The sequence below is a fragment of the Mesocricetus auratus genome, unplaced genomic scaffold, assembly GCF_017639785.1.
Source record: "Mesocricetus auratus isolate SY011 unplaced genomic scaffold, BCM_Maur_2.0 Super-Scaffold_100007, whole genome shotgun sequence".
Lineage (NCBI taxonomy): Eukaryota > Metazoa > Chordata > Mammalia > Rodentia > Cricetidae > Mesocricetus > Mesocricetus auratus.
In genome coordinates this window covers 41,914,204-41,941,349 of record NW_024429191.1, presented here as the reverse complement: position 1 = coordinate 41,941,349, position 27,146 = coordinate 41,914,204, and the positions used below count along the sequence as shown (strand labels likewise).

Here is a 27,146-nt window from a genome sequence, read left to right as displayed (position 1 = left end):
GCTAAGAAAAGAGAGTCTAAGGCCAACTGAGAATATGTAGTGCATCCCAGGCCAGTTTGGGCTACATAGTGAGGCCCTATCTCAAAGAAAAAGAACAGAAAAGGTGTTTCATTGCATTCAGTGGGAAAGGGAGGCAAAGAGGGAACCATACCACTGCACAGCTCTCCTCCACTAGTGTGTAGCTAAACCCAGAAGTTAAGCAAGTCTGCCACATTCTGGATTTAACCCCACCATAATCAGTATATCTACTAACGAGGTTCAGATTTAAGAGAAGACAATTGATTCTGCAAAAAATCTATTTCTGCTAGAAGAAGGGGTAATGAACTAGATGGCAGATCATGAAAGTGTCTCAGCACAACAGATATGAGGACATAACAGCATTGAAATACCACACTCCCCACGTCCTTGGTGACAAAGGTAGAGTCCCTTTATGAAGCTGAGATAGAATCACAAGACTGGTTGAACAGGAAGAGATTTTGCCTTGACACGGGTCATGGGAAAAGACAGGGAAGTAACATTTCTGGCAAATCCCACCAGGGACTTTAGGTTAGGTCCATAGAAATCTACTTAAAGATGGAGTGTCTAAAGGCTTGATGGATGTTTGTCTTCTGTCTAAAAGAGAATGGAGTAGTCAATAGTGTCGGGAGAAATGGGAACAGTGGAGGAAAGTATCAACTTAGCATAAAGATGGGAATAGCTCCTAGGAGAGGTGAGCACTGTCCCTAAACTCTTGAAGAGCTATCCGTTTGCACAAGATGATAAGAGACAAGTCCATGAAGCATGGGTAACTTTAGAGGTGAGGACAACGAATCCTCCCCTAAAAGACCTCACTAAAACATTTGTTCTAAACCTTGCTGTTTTCAAAACTATGTGTGAGGGATGAGGGCTTGGATGGTGGAAGGCTGGATGACCAAGTTGAGCCTGGCACATGCAAAAAAAAACTCTAAGAGGGATACTGAAGACACACTGTTGGTTGGCTATGCAGCTTAGCACGTGGTTTACCCTTTGTACGTAACATTCATGATTGTCAGGGTTTACTATTGCTGTGAAGAGACACCATGACCATGGCAACTCTTATAAGGAAAACATTTCACTGAGGTTCTTGCTTACAGTTTCAGAGGTTCAATCTATTATCATCACGAAGGGGAGCATGGCAGCATGCAGGCAGATGTGGTACTGGAGCTGAAAGTGCTACATCTTGACTCAGAGGCAGCAGGAAGCCAACTGACTGTCACACTGAGGAAGGCTTGAGAAAGAGACCTCAAAGCCCGCCCCCACAGTGACACACTTCCTCCAACAAGGCCACACCTCCTAATAGTGTCACTTCCTTTGGGGCCCCTTTTTCTCAAATCACCACAATGATCTAGGGAGGTAAACATAACACATAGTCACAAGTTCAACAACAGCCTGTTTGTGCTCGAATCCCAACTCTACCCCTCATATACTGAGTGACCAGACTGACCATGAACAAGTAGGCTTGTCACCCTGGCACTGTCTCTTAATGTGTAGCATGAGGACAAGTTTACCCTGTGAAGATGACATGAACTAACCCAGAGAAAACACTCCAGACCCTGTCAAGTGTGTAAGAAATGCACAGCAATATGTTTGTGATTTATTATTATCCCTATGCGGTCCTGTTGTGCTCTGAAGAGCCCTAGTCATAAGCTCTGGATGAAGGGTAGCAGTCACCTGAGCAGACTCATCACTAGATTTCGGGAGAGGCTTTGGTGTCTTAGAGTTTCTGCATTCATGCAAAAACTGTAATGAGAAGCAGGCAAGAAAGTTTGTTCGGGACTCAGACAGTTTCCAGAACCAACTGCCCCCAGCAGACATTTCTGTCTATCTTAAAATACCAGCTGCAGCCCAGTCATCACAATTAGCAAAGTCTGGGAGGCAGAGCCTAGAATCTAGGGTGCAGCCTCTGCTGTGGACGGAGCAGGCTTCTCAGGCTCCTCTCCCAGATCCACAATCCGGATGGAGTTTTCTTTCTTAGACAGCCAGAAGGCAGCATAGACTGGCTCTGAGAACTTGCAGTCAAACTTCTGAATCAGAGTCATGGTGTCATACTCTACACCATAGAAGGACAGGGTTCCTCCTGGGAAGTTAACATAAACCCCGAGCCTCCGGAAAGGGCCAGCCTTGAGTGGGGTTTCTGTGTCACTGTGCCAGGCTGTGAATTCCTTTCCATTCCAGTGAATGCTCCAGGAGAAGTTGTTTCCAGAAATGCAGCTATTTCGTTCCTCCCCTTTACGGTCAATGCCTTTGCAAGTCAAGCCAACGTAGGTGCCTCCTCCATTGATCTCCACCTCAAAATAATACCTGTTCAGGTACAGACTCTGTTGTGACAGCACCTGCCGCCAGTGCAAAAATCTGCTGGGGAGGTCAGGGTAGGGGTGCTCCCAGGGTGTGGTGTTGGTGACCTTGCGGTTGTCCTCCTGCAGGCGAAGGTACCTATGTGCAGTGTCTGGGTCAAATGTGATGTCGCATGCATCTGAGGAAACAGAAGACAGCTTTAAACACAGTTGACCCCCAAGGCATTCGTGAAAATACACCCATCTTTTGGTTCTGTTTACCCCAGTCTATGCTCCCCGATGACAAGAGACAGATGAAAACCAGTGAAGAGAACACACTCCTTTCTGAAGTTCAAGTTGATTGGCATTTGCTGTAATACCTGAACTCAATAAAGAAATTAACTCGATCATTCATTCATGGTCTGTATACAGGAAGTCAGGCACTAGTCTATGGGTCTGTGGTGAGTTCAGAGACTCAGATCCTCCTATACCTACATTTGATCCACTCATTCATTGTCAAGCCCGTGGCCGGCATTTAACATGATTAGCCTTAGACATGCTATCAAATGCCTTCTATTCTCAACCCCAAAGACTAATAAGAGGACCTCCATGCACAGTTACTCAAGTCAAACACATAATCATTTCTCATATTTCTTTTGCCCTCCTACAATACAGACAGCAGGAGGTCTGGGAGACTCCAGTTGCTCCTTTCAAGCTTCTTGCTTCACCTGCAGCTTAGTCATAGGCAACTCTTGCCTTGCCTACAGTAATAAGCTGCTAATTATTGTCCACAGTAATAGTATTTCAAAAGGCATGCTGTATTATTTGCCAAAATAATATTCAAAAAAGTTTAACACATGTAAAAGCACTTGTAAAGAAAGACAAATTGTCTTAGGATATGCTTAACTTTTCACTTTAAGGCCAAGTGGCATTTAGTATATGGTAGTATGTCTGTCTCTAAAACATACATATGCTTCCAACAGGAAACAGAAGAGAACAGAGTAGGTAGAGGCCAAGACATTCAGAGCTGCAACAAGAGAAAGACATAGCTGTAGGCTTCTGGGGCCCATGTAAAAGAGAAAAAGATGGAACAGTGGTTGCTCCCCAAAACCACGCAGAAGCAGGCCTCAGTTGCATGCTCCAGAAAGATGCCAAAAAAATGAGCACTGACTCCAGTGAAGTTTCTTGTGTTGGGAGGTGAAACTTGATGAATTGTTGACAACCATGAGTACTTTTTCACTTTAAGTTCTGAACTGACATATAAAAATTTCTTATGTTTATTATACACAATATGATATTTTGAAATATGTATATACTATGGAATGGCTAAATCAGACTGGTTAATGTGTAACTTCACATATATCATGCACATGGCTTTTGTATATGGGTGGTGGGGATACTTGCTTTTTTCAAATCTACAGTATGTGTGTATGATAGGTCTCTTAAATTATTACAACACAAAGCACTGCTGAGAAATGTGGTACTTTTATTTCTTGTGTATAAATGTTTGCCTGTATGCGCCCACCTGGTGCCCTCAGAATCCAGAAGAGGATGTTAGATCCTCTGAAACTGGAATTAGACAATTGTAAGCTGCTATCTGGGTTCTAGGAATTGAAGTTGGATCCTCTGAAAGTGAAACAAATATCCTTAACCACTAAACTATCTGTCCAGTCTCTATAATGCTTTTATTTGTGCTTTGTGTGTTCATTCATTTGGCTGGCTGGCTGGCTGGCTGGCTGGCTGGCTGGCTGGCTTGCTGGCTGGCTGACTGGCAGGTTGGCTAGCTGGAATTCTGGTTGGTTGGTTGGTTGGTTGGTTGGTCGGTGGGCCAGTCCGTCAGTTGGTCAATTGGCATAGAATCTCACCATGTAATCTAAGCTGGCCTGAACACTCCATTCTCCTACCTTGGTCTCATGAGTGCTGTGCTTTGAGGTTGCTAAGGTTATAGGTATGTTCTACCATGTATGACTAGAAATGCAGTGCTTTTTGAAAATGGTTATAGTTGGGCATGGGCACACATCTCTAATCACAATACTTGGGAAGCAGAGACGAGAGGAGCAAGAGTTCAAATCCAGCCTGGGCTACATACATACTGAGTCACTATGTCAAAACACAAAGTGCTCCATGGGCGGAGGCAAGAGTGGGCCTGTTTCCGGCCTGCCTTCTGCAGACCAGGCTATCCAGAGTCTGCCAGCATCCTAGCCCAGCCTCCACTCATGGGAGGAGGTAAGTGTGGGGGGCCGGAGAGGAGGGAAGGGGGAGGGAACTGGGATTGACATGTAAAACAAGCTTGTTTCTAATATAAAGAAGAAAGAAAGAAAGACAAAGTGCTGCCAGACCACATCGATGCAATAACAGTAAGATCTTGTCGAGGCAGACTTAAAAATGAACTATGTGGCAAATGGACAGAACATTTCAAAATGCCAAGGTCATGAAATGTAAAGAAAGCCTAAGAGACTGATGCAGACTAGAGAGGATTAAGAAAGCATGGGAACATGGGTCCTGGTTAGCTTTGTCAATTTGACCTAACCTAGAGTCACCTAAGAGAAAAGCCTCAATAGAATCGCCTCGGTCAGACTAGTCTGTAGGCATGTCTGGGGAGGTAGTATCGATTATTAATTGCTACAGGAAGGCACAGTCCACTGTGGGTGCCACCATCCTTGGCTGAATAAGCATAAGGCTGTGACTGAACAAACCAGCAAGCAGCATTCCCTCATGGTTTCTGCTTCAAGTTCCTGCCTTGAATTTCTGCCCTGACTTTCCTTAATGATAGACTGTGTCCAGAAATGTAAGAGGTAATACAAGTCCCTTTCTCCCCTAAGTTATTTTTTGTCCAGAGTGTTTTATCACAGCTACAGAAAGGAAACTAGGACACACATTTGTGTTCCTGAGTTCAACCTTGCGACAATGTGATGGTTGGAATGAGAATGGCCCTCATAAGCTCATGTATTTCAATACTTGGTCCCCAGTTAGTTGATCTGTTTGGGAAGGATTAGGAGGTGTGCGCTTGATGGAGATGTGTCACTGGGGATGCACTTGGGGGTTTCAAAAGCCCGTGTCATTCCTAGTGTCTCCTTCTCTCTTGCCTCTAGGTTGTATCTCAATATGTAAACTCTCAGCTACGGCTTCAGTACCATGCCTGCTTCCTGCCATGTCCCTGCCATGATGGTCATGGACTCTAACCCTCTGAAACTGTGAACTCCCACCAAACACTTCATTTTACATTTTATAAATTGCCTTGGTTATGGTATTTTATCATAGCAATAGAAAAGTAACTGAGACCGCCAGAAAAAGAAATCTGCAAAGTTGTCAATAATATTGCAGCAATGCTAATTTCTTGCATCATGAGTCATAGTTATATATGATGTCAACAATTTAGAGAAACTAAGTGATAGATACAAATATATGGATTTTTATTTTATTCAATTTTTGCATTTTTTAATTTATTTCAGGAAGAAAAATTTTCAATTAAAAACTTCGAACTATATCATTTAGGAATAGATGAGAGGCTACAAGAACCTAAATCCTCTACGAGATACGGTGGTTCTTGCCTAGGCAAGCATTCTACTGCCATCAGCATGTCGGCAGGGGCTGCCTTTCACAACTTACATTGGAGAAACTCATCCCGGGTTCTGGGATCAGGTTTTGAGATCCTATACTTGCGCTGGACAATGGCAGACACTTGAGTTCTGATGTCATATTCCTCTAGAAAATCAGAGAGTTGTTATTAGCACCTGTCCAGGTGGCTGGGAGAACTCAAGAAACAGGCCACCCTTCTCCACGCTTCTGGAGGGTCTGGTATCTGGGAACCCATTCATACTCCACGTACCAGACAAACCCTGCTGGAAAACACCCCAGACTGACAGAGAATCCATTTAAAACTCAGACATCAGCAGCCTGAGAAGTTAGTCATAGAAATGGTGATGCAATATGAAAGATGTACCTCCTTCAGGCTGCAAATATATATATATGTATACATATACATATATATATATATATATATTTGAGATAAGAATCATTAATGGCCTAACCAAAGAATAGCTTTGAAATGGGTCCTTTGCCCTCCCTTCCCAGGTTCCCTCTTTCCTCATTACCATTCTAGAAAGCTCCTCACCTTCCTTGGCAAACTCCTGGAGCTTTTCCTTATAGCCCTCTAGCAACTGGATTAAGTGCAGGGTTGAGTCTGTGATGACCTTGCGGATGCCTGAGAGTTTATCCTTCAGCCCTATGTAAACACTGGGGAAGGCAGAATCTTCTGTCTTCTTAAACTTGCAGTACTCCTGCAGAGGGGGAAACAGAACCAGGCAGCTCTTCTCAACATGTCTCTTTCTGCATCTGTGAAATGGGCTGATAGCAATGCGTGATTCACTGAGAAAGTGCTTATAAAGTGTTTTTCCTGTGCTTCTAGACCCTACAAAGGAAGCAAGTCATCTTAAAATCAAGTGGAAAAGTGGATTTCTTAATGTTAAAAGATGTCAGCTCCCATACACAACTCAGACTGGGGACCGGAGACTGAGAACATTCTTACCTCGGCCACTCCCCGAATTCTTTCTCTTTCCACAGCTCAAGTCCAAGTTGTAGTGAGAATGGGAGAACTGGACACTGCTGCTGTGTTCTAAGGATTCCCAAGCCAAACCTCAGTCCTTGTCAACCCCACGCATACATTTGCTATTCTTGCACTTTGCTTTAGAATTTGTAAAGCATATGTATACATCAATAAATCGCATTAAGCTGCTTAAATTCCAAACCCAATGTAGGATCAGGGAAGATTGTTTTTTATGTGCAACACAACATCACTACTCAGGTGCAGATGAGGCTTCAGAGAGCAGGCTGGATAGATCAGGAGTGAAATCGGTCCTACCACAGCAGACCTATAGAAGAGAAGTCCGAACCAGAGCTCTGTAGACAAGCACTTTCCTATTGTATATTGATTTGGTGCCACGCAAGATAAAAGTAATGCAAATAGGTGAAGCAAAACATAAGTCCTGTCGGTGTAAGTTACAGTCCATGACAGTAGTCAGCATTCAGTAGGCTGAGGCAGGAGGAGCCCAAGTTTAAGGCCAGCCTGGGCTACGTAGGGAAACCCTGCCTAAATAAAGAAAGAAATGCTGTCACTTTGACCGAATTATTTGTGGGAAAATAACCTATCTTTCACTAAGTTTTATAACTGAATTACATTATGCTAAAATATATTTTATGATTATTAAGGTTTTTAATCTTCAAAATAAAGTTACAAGGGCTAGAGTTGGTAAGAGTGCTTGCCTAACATGCATGAAGTCCTGCATTTGACCCCCAGTATGGCATAAACTGGGTGTGGTGGCTGCTGCTATAACCTGATCATTTTGGAGGAAACAGGAAGGTCAGAAGTTCAAGGTCATCCTCGGGTACATGGTGAGTTAGAGGCCAGCCTGGGATATATGAGACCTTGTCTTTTTAGAAGAGATCTTGCTAGAATCTCATGGAATGGGGACTCAAATCTTCACATTTTCTTTGTGTTTTGGAATTGCAAAGCAAAATAATGGAGAGAAAGAATGACTGCCCACACTTTTTGGTCTTTTTGGTACGTTTCTTTCACTTGCTGAAAGATTGGCTGGCTATCTTTGGGTACTGAGGTTATAAACATTTTTTGTTTAATTTTTCTTTTCTATATTTCTGGTTTTTACCCTAAGTATTTGATTTTCTGTAAACAGAAGGGAATTGTTTAAAAACAAAAGCAAGAAATTGTTTGCATTTGAATAGTAAAACTGAAAGAAAAGTTGCAGATTATTTACTCTGGCCTGTCGGTTTGGTAAGTGAGGAGTTTGATGCCCTTGAGAGTTTGGGTGAGGTTTTTAAACACTACACAGTGAAATCTAGTGACAGATCCAAGACCATGTGCAGTGTTATCCTAGAAGACGGCTTGTTCTGTAGACCTAGGGCTAACTGGCTTGTGCCTCCCATGCACATGATACATTGTGAGGCGGAGAGTTCCATTCCCATTGCTAAGTCCTCAGTTACCACAGTGGGCACAGCCCAATCTGAAAACCAGACAGTCTCTCCCATCTCGCACAACTGCTGGAGTATTTCATGAAACATCTCCATGCTCTTCACTTCCTGCCTAAAGTCCTTCATAGTTACATGCTGGTCTGGCCCTGCCAGGGTCATTTTCCATCACCACAGACCCCCACACCCACTCCTTGTCAAAGCGTAGCCGTGCTCTCTACGGCTGGTGGTCTCTATCTAGCTAGTACAGAACCTGGAACTTGAGCCACCTTCCAGGATCCTCCCCACTCTGAGCAGTCCTCCCTGTCCCTCCTGGATTACTGTTTCCTGATGAATCAAGACCTGAATCCCCTGCTTTTACAGTTCTCTGTATGAAAAGACAGTCCCATTCACAGTATGTCTCAGGCCAGATGGATCGAGGGTCCCCGCTGCCCTCCCCCACCACACACACACACACACACACACACACACACACACACACACAGCCTCCGTACCTCCAGGAAGAGCACAGTGTTGCTGATGGCGGCTAACTTCTCCAGCTCCTGCTTGCTTTTCTCCATCTCGATGCTTCTGTACTCCAGGTGGGTCTTGATGCCATTGACCTGATTCAGTGCAGCCTGTTCTTTCTCCTCTAAGAAAAGCATGACGTCAGCCTGGGCCTTCCTCATAGCCGCAAGGAGTTCCCCAAACTTCTCTTCAGCCACCACCTTCACCTCTGACACCGACACCTGTTGGAGGTTGAGTGGGAAGCAGGCAAGACTCCATTACAGAGGTCTCCGACATGTTCAAAGCTCAACATACATAACCATGAAGCTGAGAAGCCCAAAGGCTAAGGAACATCAGACTGTAAAAGGTGGTTTTGTTCCTGTGGGGATTCTGGGTTCCTGGGAAAATAGATGTACTCTTCCAGGTATATAATGATTCAGTGGTTCTCAAACTTCCTTTTCTGTGACCGTTTAATACAGTTCCTCATGTTGTGATGACTCCCAGCCATAGAATAATCTTTGTTGCAGCTTCATAACTGTAATTTTGCTACTGTTATGAATCACAATGTAAGTATCTGTGTTTTTCCAGTGGTCTTAGGCAACCCCTGTGAACGGGTCGTTTGACCCATAGGGCTTATGACCCACAGGCTGTGAGAACCACTGTACTGATTGTCACAAGGGCAGTACCAGTTTTCAGTATATTTGATAAATATATTTCAAGAGAGAAATGACTGTGCCGTTTTGGGAAAGCATCCTTAGCATTTCACTGCGCCTTGTTTAGTGACCATGGTCTAAGCCAAAAGTGCATCTGATGTTACAGTGTCTCTAGCAGGCAGTCACCACGAAGGGTTAGAGACTGTTGGTGACTGTGCACATCTCTGATTCCTTTGCCCTAATCCCTGTATCCCCACCCCATAGCCCAGGGCCCATTCTCTGCCGGCTTCAGCAACTTTCACACCACCATCTCCCACATAGCTGAGATCTCTCTCCATGGTCTGTGTCACTCTGTTGCAGGCACTGGAGCAAACTTCCCATCTCCTTGCATCCACCCTAACAAGAAGGCACCGTTATGCTCCCTGTCTCTGAAATGAAGACACTGAGACACCAGCAAATTCAGTGATTTGCCCAAAATCACAGGGCTATGATCAGCACCCCTGTGTTTGATCACAGCCATGGCCCAGATGCAGTTTGTCCGTGTGCTGGACCACTTAGTTCCCAGCGTGTCAGGTGTTGCAGTGGAAGGAAATGAAAGAGTCTTAGAGGGCTCTGCCCATACCCTCAGAAGGAACTGAGGTTGTTTTCCTGGACCCAACCCTCATCAGTTCCTGTGAGTGGGTTGTTATTAAAAAGTGAGTCTTGCTCTCCTGGCCTCTCTTTGTCTCTCTCCTGCACACATTCTTGACACAGTGGTGCTAGTCACCATGAGACCTCACCAGGACCCAGCTTGTACACATACGATTATGAACCCCCAAAACTGTGAGCTAAGCAAACTTATTTTCATTTACAAAGAACTCGGCTCAAGCACTTTGCTATAGCCATGGAATATGGACTCATCGTGGTACACTGTCTCAGAATATGGTCAGATTTCAATCTAAATGTCAAACTACATTTTAATGCTGAAAATAGAGAATGAAAGAAAAGATGGAGGGATCTACCTTGGAAGACAGGTCAGTTTTACTTATAGCCTTTGTTATAAGGGATTGGGATGGGGGCTGTAGCTCTGCTGGTGTCTCACTGTTAGTGTCTCATCCAAGCTGCACATCAACGAACTCATTCTAGCTCTCTGGCTCACCCTTCCCACCCATCAAGCGGGAGACATACATGTTTCCCAAGCTATAGAAGCATGGAGGGACTCCCTACCCTGCCCACTCCCTGTCCAGACTGGCTTTAAACTCTCAGCAATCCTCCTGCCTCAGCCTCCCAAGAGCTGAGATTACAGGTCACCTTAACAAGCTTGTGTCTGCTTTTTGAGTCAGGGTGTGTTTGCATGGGAGGGTGTGTATGGAGGTTTTTGCTCAGAGCTCCAGGAACTGTACATGCCCAGGCTTCTTCTATCATGGGAGGACGCTCTGTCTGAGCGGATCACTAGTCTTACGTGCTGGAGGCTGGAGAAAAGAGTTAAGAATTCCTAGACAAGTAAGAACAGTGCAGTGTCACACTGCTCGGCTTTGGCTTCTCTGACTTACAGCCACTTTTTAAGCAGACTCTAAAATCCAGGAACAGAAAAAGACATGGAAATCAATATGAGGATGTCATGGGGAAAATAACATAGTCCATTTAACCTCCATAATTACAATATGTAGGTTCCTCATAAAAGAACAATTATGTGAGTTTAAATGGCATTAGTCTGAAGACAAATTTCAAGGTCATATTCCTCCCCATCCCATCAGAGGCCATCCTGATGAAGGCTAGCATAAGGGAGGCATCTGATGATGCATGATGATGCTGGTGGATGAGACTCCTTCCTGATCCTGCTGGGGCATCTCCTTCCTAAGCTTTCCCGTTAAGAAATGTTTATTTGCATATCAATGGGATGTGTGAAGGATATTAATTACTTCCCAAGCCATGCAAAGAAAGAGCCATGAACAGATCAAAGTAGTCACTAGTTAGTGATTTAAAAATTTGAGGATGGTGCACATACCCAGTAATGCACTGAATCATTCTTGGGACAAGAAAACAACAATCCCAGATTCTCCCATCCAGTCACTGTGAAGAGTCCAAGACAGTCTTAACAATGTCTCCACATTCCTGGTATATGAGGGCCATTACAATACCTCTCTGGTCACCATATCATTATGAGAACTAAGTAGGAGTCAGATTAAAGACCCAGACAGCATCCTGTGTGATCCTCCAAATCGTTCAGAACTTGCAAATCAAGTCTCTGAGACTTTACAGGAGCGATTTTTTCTTTCTTTAGAAAGATAATGTACCTATAACAAAGAAAACGAGGTCTGTACAGAGGACGCTGACATCCGCCATGAAAGATTGCTTAGCTTTGTTCAAGCTAGCACCTCATGGCCATCGGCAGCCAAGAGGGACCCTGAAGAGAGAGACAGGAATCTCTAGGTATGTAAATTCCCTGCCAATTCCTAGAACAAAAGGGGTCCCTCAGTCCATAGGACCAGGCATAAGCAGTACACTATGACCTAGCCTGACTTAGCTGCAAGGGATAGGCCTGACTTATCAACTCTGTCTTAAGAGGGAGAGACTGCAGGGGTGTGCCCTGACTGCTGGGAGGCACAGGGAACACAGCAGTTAGAAGGCCTGTGGCCTAATTAACAACTGTGGATAAGGAGTTGGTTATAAACAGCTAGTTGGTTATAAACATTCAGGAGACAAAAATTAAGTTGGATACTAGATTAGAATAAGTGTATGAGTGAGTGGGTGGATGGATGGATGGATGGATGGATGGATGGATGGATGGGCATGTAGATAAGCAGATGAGTAGGTGAATATATAGGTGGGTAGGTGGATAAACTGTGGATGAATGATGAACAATCAGATGGGCAGAATCATTCATTCTCAGCATGCAAAGTCATTGCCATAGGGTAGGTGCCCTGCATTCTCTTCTGAGTGATGGCTCTTGGCTTGTCACCAATGGTATTTACGGAACTTACTATTGGGAAATTAAAATCAAACCAAAAGAGACTAAAGCTAAGCTGCCTGTCATAGCATTGACCTTACTGAATGCCACTGACTAATCTAGGAGTTCTTGATTCTTTTTTGCAGCTTCCAATAGACCATCCTCCAGGGATAGAAGAAGCTAGGGGACACGTAATTCCTGGAGCTCTGACTACACATCTCCAATCACAAGCACACACATACGAACACATTTCCCTTAGTTAAGAAAACATATAAAAATCTTGATATGGTGGTGTGTGTCTATAATCCCAGCAGCACTTGAGAGGCTGCTGCAGGAGAATTGCTAAGAGCTTGGTGCTATGGGCTCTACATAGTGAGTTCTAAACTAGTGTGAGCTACAAAGTGAAACTCTGTTAAAAGAAAAATAAAGATAGTGAGTGTGTCCCCCAGAAGGAAGGAGAGAGGGAGAAAAAGACAGAGAGAGAATATGCACATATAAAATTAAGAAAGCTGTTAGTCCAAGACTAATTTGCATCTATTTCATATTATTAAAAGGTGAAACACTTACCCAGTTTTAAAACTTAAGTTAACATAAAAAATTCTTATTTATTTTATATGTATGGATCTTTGCCTGCATTTACATCTGCATACCACACGCCTGATGCTCATGGCAGCAAGAAGAGGTCATTAGATCCCCTGAAACTAGAGGTACAGACAGTTGTGAGCTGCCACATGGGTGCTGGGAATGGAACTGGGGTCCTTCGAAAAGGCAGCTGGTACTCTTAACCACTGAGCCGTCTCTCCAGCTTGCTTAAGGCAATTTTATAAGAAATCCTGACAAGGTGAAGGCACCGCATAACATGACCAACTGTGCCTGCTACTCTCATTTGCTGAGACCCCTGGCTCTTCAACCCACATTCCACAGCCCCAATCGGATCTCACTAACTGCAGTGGCAGCCAAGTATGCTGAAGCAAGAGAGGTGACCCGAACCAGTCTTACCAAAACAGACTTGTGGTTGGCTTGGAGCCTGGCAATGGCATTTTCATTCAGCTTGAGCTTCTGCTCCAGGTCCAACTGCATGCACCGAAGGTCAGCCTGAGAAGGAAAAGGGAGAAAATTAAGGAGCAAAGAGTCTGGTGTATACAGATAGTCCCCAAGAGCAATAGCGTGTTCTGTCTTTCTCTCCTGAAAGGAGAGCATGACATTTAAAGCTGATCTCAGAAGCCAGCCTAGAGGCACAAAGGGTCAGACAGGTGTCAGTGCCTCCCGGGACTGAATTCAACATGAACCAGCTATCATGTCCTAAGCATGAATGCTGTGCTGGAATACAGGTCATTTATGTCCCACTCTGGCCAAGAATCTAGCTACATTCTGCCTGTGTCCTGAGAAGTTAATTCAGGGTGAATTCAAAAGTAATAACCTAACTTGTTTGGCAGAGGACATCTCAAGACAGACAAACATTCAGGCTGAGTCACAGTTACTGCTCACTGCCCTCATCCAGGTCTGCAGTGAGAGAGAGCAACGGTGGGAAGGAAAAAACATGCAACTTGTCAAGGAAATTAGCATGAGAAATTAGAGATGCAGACAAGAGTGGAGAAGTCTCATGCTCTGTACAGGACATAGGGCAAGTGCTTTGGGAGCAAGACTTCCCATAAAAAGGTCCTGTATATACGAAGATGCAAATAAACTTTGAAAAGAGAGACCCTGAACTAAGACTGTCACAGAAGGGGTTCACTGCTCAAAAACAACCACCTGGTGAAGTGCTCCACAAGATTCAGCCAGTCACCACCATGTTTGCCACCATAGCTGCTTCCTATTCATGTTCCATGTTTGCACCTGAAAGCAAGTTCTACCCTCCCCACCCCATCCCTGCCCAAGCCAAAGCAAGTGCCTGCCTGAGAATCTTAGGTTTCCCTGCCTTGACTCTTCACTCTTGGCTCCTGGGCTCAGAGGACACCATCATCTGCCAAAAAGACAATCTGCAAACACAGAGAACCTAAGCCTTTGCAAACCTTAGAGGTACTGCCACTTTCCTGTGTCCACAAGGGCATGAGATAGGGAGGGAAGGAAGGAAGGAAGGAAGGAAGGAAGGAAGGAAGGAAGGAAGGAAGGAAGGAAGGAAAAACAAAGCACACACACCTAATAAACAGACAGCTCTCCATGCTTTTAATAGCTTCTGTCTATGTTTCAAACCAAGGCATTATGCCCAATAGACCTCAGAAGTCATAAATTAAGCATCCGGCTATTTTCCCATGAAGCCTGGAGGAGTTTCACACCTCCCTTCACTCCCCCCCCCCACACACACACAGTGAAGGAACATCAGTAGGCAGAGCACTGGGTCATTGAAGAGGGTGGGCAGGCAAACTTTACACAAGCTCCAGGTCACTGGAGTGAAGCTGAGGGTGCCTGGGGATCACACCCTTGACACTTGAGACCTGATGCCTATAAGTGTATGACTGGGGAATGGAGAGGAGGAGTGCTGGGCCTATTTAAGGACAATCTTGGAATCTTTTGCAGTGACCCAGACCCAGGGTCGAGGAGGAAAAGGTGAATTGCTGTTTTGAAGGAACTGGAAGACACGACAGAGCATGCCCCAGCAGCTTGGGTCATCTGAGTAGTGGTGCCACAAGTGTGTTTTAAAGTGGCTATCCCAGCCAAGCTTTCGAGAGACACCCAGGGTTTCCAGCAAGGGATTTCTCGCCTCTGCCCTCAGACTTCCATAATAGGAGAAAGGGATGCCTACACACCAGAGGAGGACCCTCTGAGTCATCGCTCCGGATTACCACAAAAGGTGGGGCTGTGTTGGAGTCTTGTCTCTCCAGTTATTCCTGTTCCTAGAAAATGATGGGCTGCCTTAGACTCTGACCTCAGAGTCCCCTAAGAGAGAGGCCGTACACTCATCTCAGACCCGAGTGCACCCGGCCTGACAACAGGACAGTGCTGCCAGGGAGTACAGACTACCGTGTCTTCTAGCAGAGAGCACAGAGTGGGAGAGCACTGAGAAAGGACCATACTGGGGTATGAAGACCTTGTTCCTGGCCGCAGGATCTTGTCGAGTCATTTAGTTTCTACTCTGCTGTAAGACTGACTTTGCCTATAGCATCACATGAGTTAGACCTGGACTCTGACTCCATTCCTCCATGGCTGCACCAGCACCTACTGCATGCAATAAGATCACACACACTCATGCCTCTTGGAAAACATAGTGAGATAGTCTGGTGCTTGTGAGTAAACAAGTTATACAATATTGACCCCAAGACACTCATTTAGGTCTCTGTGAGAAATTATCACCCTCAGTAGCCCCATACTACCTATTGACTACCACCAGCAAGGAGACTGGGTGATGCCGGGTGACAACTCTCCAGACAAGCACAAAACCTTCCAGTTCTCGGATGGTTGGTACCTTCTCTTCATGGAGATTGGGCACAATCAGGATCCATCTTGACCTTCTGGAATCAATACTAAGCTTGAGCTAGTGACCTGGCACTAGTGATCTTCAAAGGCCTGAGGAATGATTTAACTCAGGCCTGCCCTCCTCCAGGAGCACGGCCCTGACGTCACTTCCAGGCCAGCTCCCCACTTCAAACAGCAATTGTGCTGGACCAACCCTTTGGCATGCCATGAAATCATAGTATGTGTCATAGCTTCCTGAACCCAAACTCCCTGAGGTTACACAGTACAACCATCGAACCAACTTAACCCATCAGATGCACTCTGAAAAGCAGCAAGGAACCACATGCCCTTTCTGGGGCAGAGAGAATAACAAAAGTAGTCCCGGGAACCTAAATTACACGCACACACACACACACACACACACACACACACACACACACACACACCGGTTGGGCTGGGGATGACAGTGGAGATGGAGCTCTCATTTCCATGCTGGCAGGCCTGCAATTCCGACAAGGTAAAAGGGGTCTCAGGATGCTCAGCTAGAGCTGAGAGGAGCACCAAGGTCTCTGTTAGGAGCAGCTGAGCTCTGGAAGTTCATCAGGATGGAACCAGCAGTCAGGTGCATCCAGCTCTCGACACCTAGTTTTCCTCCGTCAGTCTAACTGGTGGTAGCCATGGCACTTCAGAAAGGACTCATATGGCTGACAGAAGCGTCACTCTGTGCCCTCCCAGCTGACCTTACTTTGCCATTTTCTGTGCACACATGCCTGCATGAGTTATTAGCCCTTGACTGGCTCCAGAGTGACCTTCAGAAAGCAAGTTTGCCTCCAGGAGGTGTAGGCCTAGCTGAAAGGAACCTTCGATATGTCAAATAAGCCTTTCCCAACAATCCTAATAGTGCTTGTCTCCTCAAGATACTGTCTCTTGAGCTGGGCTCCTTGCAATAAATCTTTTGGCTTCTAAGACTTTGTGGAGCCACTTATAGTGTGGCTGCACCCACAGAGTAAACTTGCTCTCTGAGCTGACAATAAGGACATAGGATGAAAGGACATGGCTCTCTAAGCAAACCAGAAAGAGGGGGCCATGGCACGGGGCGGTGGCACTACACCCCCACAACCTCTCAGCCAGCATTTTGTGTTGCACAGCTGTCTCCTCAGATGTGTACATCTGAGGCTCTCTGTATGTGCTCCTCACTGCTCCTCCTGCCCAAAGTGCTCACCCAAGTCTCTGTGGTACTGGGAGGTCTAGCCTTCAGTTTGTATTGTTTCTGTGTTGGTACAGGCTCACAGCATTTCTGAAGGAACCGGACATAGATGTTTTGAGCAGAGGAAGGGAATCTGGAGTTGGGGTGGAGAACTTCCTCCCTACTCAAATCTGTTGCATTGTTTGTTAGAGATTGTCTTTAACATCCTCATGCATAAGTTTTCCAGTGAGAAATTCATAAAATTCAGATACTATATCCAAAGAGAATAACAACATGCTATGCCCAAATGTCTCTAATGTGTGTACACCAGATCATGGTTGGTTTTGTTTGTTTGTTATTTATCTGGGGTTTTGTTTGTTTGTTTGTTTGTCTTTCCAGTCAGGGTTTCTCTATATGACCGTCCTGGCTGTCCTGGAACTAGCTCTGTAGACCAGGCAGGCCTTGAACTCACAGAGATCCTCCTGCCTCTGCCTCCCGAGTGCTGGGATTAAAGGCGTGGGCCACCACCTCCACGCTTTGTTATTCTGTCTTAATGGTTGTTTTGTTATTCTCTTTAAGTAAGCTTAGGTCTGGGGAGACAGTTCAGTCAGTAAAGTGCTTGCTGTGCAAGCATGAGGACCTAAATTCAATACCCAGAACTTACATTTGAAAACGCTGGGGGGTGCTGAAGGGATAGCTCAGCCATTAAGAGCTCTGGCTACTCTCCAGAGGACTGGGTTGAATTCCCAGCACCCACTGGGTGGCTCATGACTGTCTGTACTTCTGGTATCTGCCATGCAGACAAAACATCCATATACATAAAATGAAAATAAATAAATATTTTTTTAAAGCTGGGAACTGGAGAGATGGTTCAACCATTAAGAGCACTTTCTGCAATTGCAAAGGACACCTGGATTTGGTTTTCAGCACCATTGTGATAGCTCACAACTCTCTGTAACTCTGGTTCCAGGAGATCCAACACCCTCTTCTGACCTCCACAAGTACCAGTCACACAGGTGATGTCCATACATGCCTGAAGATAAAATATACACATAAAATAAATCTAAAAGATTTTTCAGGTTAAAAAACATTTAGGTATAGTGCTGTGTGATTATAACCCAGTGCTGGGGAGGCAGAGACAGGTGGATCCCTGGACTTTGCTGGTCAGGCAGCCTTGGCTGTTTGGTTAACTTACATCTAAATGAGAAGAAGCCCTGTCTCAAAACAATAGGAGCTATTGGCGGTTGATATGTACTGGGGTGGAGCAGGGCAAGGAAGATCACTCTCCTTTGAGGATGTGGCCTGGTAGGATTCCCATGCTCCCACGGATGACCCAACACCCATGCTCAAACAAGCAGTACTAACTGGACTTAGTGGATTATAAAAAACAAAAGATGATGAGTTGGAAGGGGACAGATTGGGTGTATTTGGAAGAGGTGGAGGAGGAAATGGGGAGGTACATATAACCATATTTCACTGCATACCTATAGGACAATACCTGAGGTTAGCACAGGCATGCACACACACACATGCACACACATGAATACATATCCACATATAAAATAAATATTAAGATTACAAGGTTGTGATTTGAGTTTTCCTTCATTTTTCTCCAATAAGGAGCTTCCGTGACTCATTCATCAACTGTGTGAACATGAACAAGTACAGTAGAGACAATCAGAGCCCTCATTGAAATTTCAGATGGGAAAAATCCATAAAAAGTATGAAGTGGCAATGCCCAGCAAGGGTTGTCTCCCTCCGTGGGGTGGGGCCCTCTCCTTTTATGGATTTGCTGATTTCTATGCTTTCCTTACAGGACATCCTCTGATAATGGAAACACTGGAAACAGTCGGCAAGTAGTTTCCCAGGCCGGAAATGGTGACTCACTGACATCTGGAATGCAGAACTTTCAAGAACAACACCCACTAGGGCTAGAGAGAATCTACCTCTGGCATAGGTACAGAGGAAGTAGCCTGGTGAGGAAAGCCTTTACCCAGGTACCTCTTTCTTTAACTGCCCAGGAACACGTGCCACAAAATGACGGTGGCCCTGTCAGCTGTGGGCAGTCCAGAGAGGGAACAGCCTCGAGTGGGAAGCAGGGCCTGTGGGACAAGAGTCAGCCTCACTTCCTACCAGGAAAAACTCAAAGTGGGAGAAAGAGCCATGTAAAGCTGTGCAATCATCCCCAACGTCTCATCTGGGCTTTTTGGCTTTAGGACAAAGGTAAGCAGTGTTCCAGAAACGGTTTCTTTAGCTGATGGAAGTAAAATTTCAGACTGTGAGCGAGGTATTTCTTTTTTTGTTTTTGTTTTTGTTTTTCAAGACAAGGTTTTTCTATGGCTTTGGAGGCTGTCCTGGAACTAGCTCTCGTAGACCAGGCGGGTCTCGAACTCACAGAGATCCACCTGCCTCTGCCTCCCAAGTGCTGGGATTAAAGGCGTGAGCCACCACCGCCCGGTGAGCACAGTATTTCTTATCCACTCCTGATAGCCCTATCTGATAAGAAACTTTTATTTTCCAGTCAGTTAAGTTGTCCTTGGCACTAACCTCAGCGTGTGTTTCAAATTCTGTTATCTTGGCTTTTTTTTTTTTAAACTCTAACGCAGCCTTTTATACTGACTTCTTTTGCGGTAAAAAGAAAACGAGAAATGAAGCTTGAGGTTTAGTCTTTTCTCTTGGACTTCTGCCAAGGTTTGTATTTCGTGGGCTGATAGTAAATATGCTTCATAAATCCTGTCAGAGGGAAATACCACCCTCCTGAGGCAAAATTTCTCAAGTCCACACCCAAACACACATTACCAAACACTAACAAGAAGCGGGCGAAAATTCCCACGCAGGGACAGAGGCAGTAGACACTGCACAGCAACAGGGACTCAGGGATGGGGACAGTGACCCACTTTTGTTTCCAAAGCCAACGGCTATAGGTATTTACTTACACTGTAGGTATTCGCTTACACCCAGGCACTACAAGCCGAAGTCCTTGTCTGTGACCTCAGAACACAAAGGGACATCAACAGATCCAGGAGTGGTGGCATGTCTGGCCTCTCCCTGGGTACAGCATCTCCCACTGTCCCCTCCCATGTGGACAGACCCCTCTCTCACCTCTTTGTTCCTACGGGCTGCGTCTAGGGAGCCGGTGTTGTGGCCCCTGTGCTCGCCCTCGCCACAGGCCTGGCAGATGCATTGCTGGTGTGTGTGACAGAAGGCAACCAGAGGGCTGTGGTGGGCAGGGCAGGTCCGCAGATCCTGGTCCTTTGCCGGTTCTGTCAGCTGGTGGCTGTGCAGTTTGCTGTTCTCCTGGTGTGGTCGCAGGTGCTCTTCACAGTAATTCACCATGCAGGTCAGACAAGACTTCACTGCCCTTACTCTGCTGGCCCCAAGACAGAAGTCACACAGGATCTCCTCCTCCCCCTCATCACCAGGAGCCCCGACTTCTGCGGGATCGCAGCCCTGGCCCTGGGTTTCCTCTCCTGGCTTCCCCACAGAGTCCACATCCTCTTCTTCTACTGGGATAGCTGGCCCAGGTTCTGGGTCCAGAGGAGCCGAAGGACGAACGGTGATCCCAGTCAGTGGCCCTGGGGCAATCAGATCCAGTTCAGCCATCTGGAGGCTCTGCGGACTAAGGCGTCCTTCCTCTGCCCCTTGGCTCGGGATCTGTGTAGCCCAAGTCAGACCAAAGAGCCACGCCTAGCTGATTGCAGCTGCCCTGAGACGTTAACTGTTTCCTTCCTCCCGAGGAAGCTCAGTTACTCAGACAGGACTGGGTTCCTCTGAATCGGAGGAGGAGCCAGCCCCAGTGACAAGACAAATGGCACTCAAGCTCAGGACTGCCCTTTGTCTCTGAAGTCTCTTCACTGGCTCAGACTTCTTCCTATTCCCAGTCCAGCCCAGAAACTTCTATTCATTTGGAACTCGTTTGTCTCGCCTCCCATAGGCTCTGAGGGAGACCACATGAGCCTCTGGGTCTGGAAAACAGCAAGATTCCTGAGCTCTATTGTAAGCCTGTGTGGCTTGGAGTGTTCCCACAAGCCATATGTTTGTTTTGTATGTTTTAAAGGGATCCAAAATACAAGGACTTTAACATTAGATCAGCTACTTACCCTAAATGAGACACCAGCTTGGTTCCCCCCACCACTGCAAAAACTATGACCTAAATAAATAAATACCATCTAGCTTCATTTGCTGTTAATAACTTGCTTTTAGCTGACTAGCTGACTTCCATTTTATTTTTGGTTTTGTGTGTGTAGGTTCATGAGAGAGACAGACAGACAGACAGACAGACAGACAGACAGACAGACAGAGACAGAGCTCAAAGAATGTGGTGTCTTCCTCAATCGCTCTCCACCTCATTTTTTGAGACGGGCTCTCTCAGTGAATCTGGAACTTGCTAGGTCATCTAGAGCAGCTGGCCAGCAAGTCCCAGGGACGTTCTTGCCTCTGCTGCCCAGTGCTGGGGTTGCAAATGAGCACTGTTGCATGGAGCACCATTGCATGGGTACCGGTGATCAAACTCAGGTCCTCGTGCATGCCTAGCAAGCACTTTGCCCCTGGACCACCTTCCCAGCCCCACTTCTAGTTGACCTTTAAAAAACATCTCTCGTTTGAGAGCCCACACCGCTGGGCAGCTTCTTGGTCCTCTGCTCTCTGCCACGAACACCTCTAGCATGTGGGTTCTGATGATAATGGTTGCCTGGGTCACTCCTCTGAAACTTGAAGGCTTTTTGTTGAAATTGACTCATCTGGATCTGAGCAGGTGACCAGTGGGTGACCTTTTGGCATCGGAGAATCAAAGCTGCTACCTTCAGAACATTGTAACGTTGGTATGTTCTGAACACACCTCCCGTGAAGAGCCATGAAGACCATCACCCTGACACCCTTCCCCCACCCTGCTTCTTTGTCCCGTAAATGTCACCAGACCCCATCCTCCAGGAGTGGGACTTGATTGTGCGTCTCCCTTTCTGTGCCCACCTCAGCTGCCTTCAAATATGATGTTTCTCTTTTGCAAAGGTCCTGGTCTCTGTGTTTGCCATCCTGTGCAGCAGCCTGCTTCCATAACTGCAGGACACAACGCGTGTTTCTACTCCTAGTCCCCCAGTCTCAGCTTCTAGTGCATTCCAGAAGCTGACAGGGAATAGGTGGTAGTGGAAAAGAGTCGGGGAAACCAGGGAAGACACTGTCCCCTTCCACAGATAGCTCCACACAGCCTTTCCAGACCACATATCCTACTCTGTGGTTTCAGGGAGGGAAAAGTACTAACCTAGACCTACATCCATCTAATAGAAGTGTTCCTAGATAAGACATCCTCCATCTTCCCAGGCTGTCTTAACAAAGTGCCACAGACCGGCTGACTTTTAAACAGAAATTAATTTCCTGACAATTCTGCAGATGGGATATCAATGCATGGAGATGGCTGTAGTAGCCATAGCCTTCCTCTGAGGCCTCGCTCCTTGGATTGTGGTGTCCTCCCCCATTCTTCACATCATCTTCCCAATGCTTATCTGTGTCCTCATTGCCCATTCTTAGAGAGACATCAGTGAGGCTGGATTGGGGAACCACCTTGCCTCATCTTGCCTTGGTTACCTGTTCAAAGACCTACTTCCAAATGTAGTCACGTTCTGAGATAGCGGGGGGTTATAACCAGTGTATGAATTTGGAGGGTAAGGAGGGGAATGAAACTGCTCATGGCACATGACCAGAGGATGGAATGGGAAGCAAGTGGTTCCTGGTGGAAAGAGCTCTCCTGGATACGCCCATAACAAACTGTTTAATAGAAGGACTATTCTAGGGCACATGTACCCCAACTTCTGTGTCCAAGAGATGCTCCAAGTTTCCCCCAGGATTTTTCCAGATCCCTATAAAGACTCAGGTGGTTTGGAGAACTTTCAGAATAGAGAGAGAGACGGTGAGGGAGAAGATTTTGGGTCGGTAAACCGTGGACTTTAGGATTGGGGTTGCTCTGCTACGGTATCTGCCATGCAGTTCTGCCATGCAGAACATGTCAAACACCCAAGAAATCCACATGGTCCTCAGGATCAGAGCACATGAGAGGCTAAAATCTCGACCCTGGTGCAGCCCTGTGTACTTTGAAGACACCATAGGGCACCCATGCCATGATTTCCTAGCGTCTGTATTTTAACCATGAAAAGCTGCCCAAGTGTCCTTGTTCCTAAGTGTCCCACCCTTGGAAGATCCCCAGAAGACATTTCTCAGAACTTAATTTCATGGTTGTTCTATCTCCAGCCAGGAGAAAGCTTGTCCAACCAGCCAGTTCATTCTCAACACTTCTTCAATACCAACGGATATTTCCAGCATGACCTAGTACTTACCAGAAGCTGAACTCATTTGCCCACATGCCTCTGATCTTTCTCAGAAGGAGGAAGTAGTTGCCCTGACTGGCCCATTCTATAGCCTCTAAGGTGGAGGAGAAAGAAGAGAGTCTGCTGTCTCTATGTAATTCTCACTCATCTCTCATTCCTTTACTATCTCATTCCCACCCTTCGTCCCTCATTAAGAATTATCTCCTGTTAGGTCCCCCTTTCTATGACTAACACTTTAATGCAGCGTATAGACAGTGCTTGTCCCTCTATCTGTGCCCTGAGTTAACACATACCACATAGCCATGAAAATGTGTGAAATCTAAATGTGGGTCCCAGCTTCACCTGGCATATCATCTGCCTTCTCCAGACCTCTTAACTGAGACAATGACCTAAGCCAACAGTGTTGGCTCCTGGAGAACTGTCAATATAGGTCTATATTTGTGCCAGCTCCCTGGGAATGAGAGCGGTGTGATATAGACATGGGTGGAAGACAGCAGTCTCTAGAGGCCCTTCTCAAGCCTCTAGGAACACGGAAGTCATCAAAATGTCTGAATCTGCTTCAACATTAACCTGCAAATCAGAGTCTTGGCAGGGGGTGTCTAGGCCCAAGCTCTGATCCCACTACCAAGGACTGGAATATATCTCTCCAAGTCTTGGATGTCCTTCAGCACCTCAACACCAGAAGATTGAAGACATTAAGTCGTGGATTCTCTTATACTCTAATTTCTAACTTTCTACTGAACCGAGTGTTCTGCAATAACTGTCCCCTCCTTTCCACGGAGACCCAGGACATTATAGGTGACAATTTTCATCACTTAGTCAGTTTCTTTTGCCTCCTTACACAGTAGCTGAAACTTGAATGCCCCATAATGTCTCTCTCTGTTTCTCCTACCACTTCTCAACTGGCCCTGCCAGCCCTTTTCTCATCTCTTATAATTCTCAAAGCGTAGGTAGGATAGGAGTCCTCGTTCCCCACTGCAACATCCAGACGCCATTCCCCAGCCCTCTTGCAAATGTTGCTTGTATTAGTCCATTTTGTTGTTATAAAACCAAATACCCAAGGCTGAAACTTTATAAAGAAAAGGGGATTGTTTAACTCACATTTCAGAGGCTGAAAGACACAGATCACGCAATCTCCTCTGTTTGGCTTCTGGTCAAAGTCCCATTGATTATATTCCCACATAACAAAGCCGTATACAGAAAAAGCCAGACACATAGTTCAGTTTTTTATATAAGAATCCATTTTAGCATGAACTAATCAGGATTCCAAGAGAACTAAATTAATCCTTCTGAGGGCAACGCCTTCTAAAACCAATCCATTCCCAGTGAGCTCCACCTCCCAAAGATTCTGTCTCCCGGTATCACACACAGAGGATAAAGTGTTCAGGACACAAATCTACAGGGGACACACTCACATAAGCCATGGCACTGCCCCAGTACCACCTTCCCCCCCTCTTCCTGCCTGTCTTCTGCCAGCTTCCCAACCACCCTGCAAAGTGAAGGAAGATTTAAGGGTCACAGCCTCCCTTTCCACCCCGATACCGTCACTATTCTCAGAAGTTCTCTGAATGCTTCTCACCAACTTTTGGTTAGGGTTTTTCATTTTAAATTATTGCAAAGTGCCCATAGCATAAGACACAAATAATAAAGATGTGCCCGCCTCAACCATTTTTCACATGTTTCAATGATATCAAGCGTCTCTGGAGCATTTCATCTTTTGCACCTGACAAGTTGCGCTCACTAACTAGTAACTCCCCGTTGCCTCTCCCTTCAGACCTAAAATCATCCTTCTGCTTTCTGTTCCTATCAGCTCCACTATTTTAAGTACTTTGTAGAAGTGTCCATCTTTTCACAGTTAGCTGTTTCCACTTGGTGCAATATCGTCTGAGTTCATCCATGACTCCTGGGGAGACTCCTCACATTCATCGGGTGTCAATTGTGTCTCCTTGGGTTCATGGGAACCCCAAGCATTCTGCCTTCTGTAGTGCCTCTCTCATCCAATCAAAGCCACTATCATTTCATCTAATTCCAAAGACAAACCTGTCACCAGGACTGTGAGGACCAGGCATGGTTTACTATCCTTTTCCAGAATACAAGGAGGTTCCCTACCCAGAATCGTGCTGACTCACATAATACACACAGCCAGTGACTGGCAGGAGGGTGAGTGAGGAACGATGACTTTCCTCGCATTGAGCTCCTGGCAACTGATCTGCTGTCACTGGTGATGGGATCTGGGTGGGGAATGAAATAAAAGCCCATTGCAAGGTGTCGAGGAAACTTCATTCAAAAGCAAGGCAACAGTACAGAACAGACAGGAATAGCGTCAAGAGTGACAGCCGGCTGTGTGGGAGAATCATATCTAGCCACTACTCTAAACGGAACCTTGCAGTTTTTCTAGTAAACTCCCCGAACTTCAGAACTCCTGAACCTGAAATTGTGTCTGGAAAACAGCCTGACTTTTCTGGCTCTTACAGAGGTGAGGAGGGGGGACCTTGCCCCTGGCCTAAGGCCTCCAACCCAGCTTTTTTCATATACCAAGAAGGTTCTTGTTTTGCTTTGATATCTATTGCTAGAAAAGCCACGGAACAAAATGAAGAGAACAGAGCATCTAAGGCTTAAGGGATCATTGCTCTAATTTCAAAACATAGATGTTGTAATCACCCCATCACCAAGCTTCCAACATCCCTTTCAGGGACAGTGATGCATGCTCTCAGGAAGGAGGGGTCACCGCGGGGCATTGCACATGCTTTCCCTCCACAAACATACGAGGACTTTCTTGTGGTGCCCAGGACAGTCTGCTGGTAGCACAGGAAGAATAATATGTCCTGCCTGTCTTGCTCAGCAAATAGAGCAGAGCCTGGAGGATGCTGGTTATGAGCAAAGAAAACTGGCTGATGTCAGCTTTGGACGCTCTCTCAGCTCTTTCAGAGGCACCTGCCAGCCTCGGAAACCACCAGGGCAAGTCTCCTCCCTGAGTGGCAGAAGGTCTCGGTCAGGACTGCTCTCAGCTTCCCTGTTATTCCCCAAGCTCGGCCAAGATTAGCAGAAGCTTCATTGTGGATCCTTCTGGGGGTGGGGGTCCATAATGCCCCTGGCTCCAACCCCACTTATACATTCCAGACACAAGAATGTGGCGCTTAAGTGGCACCCTCTCTAGAACATTTGAACCATGTTTCATTTACTCTCCATATTGCCCTCCACACAGTACTAAGAATTATGGTGTAAGTCTCAGAGTAATAGCCCAAATTAAACTCTTATCTTCATGGGTTATGACTAGAACACTCTACATACAGAGAGCAAAATAAATCTTTAAAATATGTGAGAAATGTTCTATCCTGCCTGGAACATAGCGTAACCTTCAAGGTTGGCTCAGACAGCGGTCCCAAGTCACTGTTGTTGAGACTGCCAGTCTTCTGGAACTTGGGCAGCACCCAGCACCCAGTCACAGTGCTTTCCTCTAACCTTACTGTTCTCTGGGTGCCATACATTCCAGGAAGCTGCACTCACCTTCATAAAAGGGAGAATTATCTCAGACCAGCCAGGGTGTGGTCATCAAAGTTCAGCGCCACACCAGCTCAGGCAGCCAATAGCCAGGGCAAGTCAGTCTTGCTAGGCAAGGGCCTACAGGTGGAACTGGATACAGGTTCCAGGTTTTGTTTTTACTAGTGAGGTCTAGACCTTCAGAGTAGCAAGGAATCTCGAAGAACAATCTCCATGCTACTCTCTCTCAACAACTGTAATTAGACAAATTCATACCCATCTTTTACACTAATAGGGACTACAGACTCAGAGCCCTTAGTGCATGCACACACACACATATACACATGTACATATACACACATATACACACATATATATACACATGTATATATACACACATATGCACACACATACACATACACATATACA

The 27,146-nt window shown here is 45.9% G+C and overlaps 1 protein-coding gene and 1 long non-coding RNA gene across 2 annotated transcripts; one reads left to right on the top strand and one right to left on the bottom strand.

Moving 5' to 3' along the window:
- Window positions 1–1,579: 1,579 nt before the first annotated feature.
- Window positions 1,580–20,523, bottom strand: Trim16 (tripartite motif containing 16). Its single transcript, XM_040748853.1, has 6 exons — window positions 20,023–20,523; window positions 13,341–13,436; window positions 8,768–9,001; window positions 6,406–6,571; window positions 5,901–5,996; window positions 1,580–2,491 (listed from the first exon to the last, which is right to left on the bottom strand). The coding sequence occupies exons 1-6, from the start codon at window positions 20,521–20,523 to the stop codon at window positions 1,908–1,910; spliced, it is 1,677 nt and encodes a 558-aa protein (XP_040604787.1). The 3' UTR covers window positions 1,580–1,907.
- LOC121141364 lies at window positions 18,809–21,098 on the top strand. Its single transcript, XR_005878257.1, has 2 exons — window positions 18,809–19,143; window positions 20,261–21,098. It is a non-coding gene; the product is annotated as an uncharacterized LOC121141364 (long non-coding RNA).
- The last annotated feature ends 6,048 nt before the right edge of the window (window positions 21,099–27,146 follow it).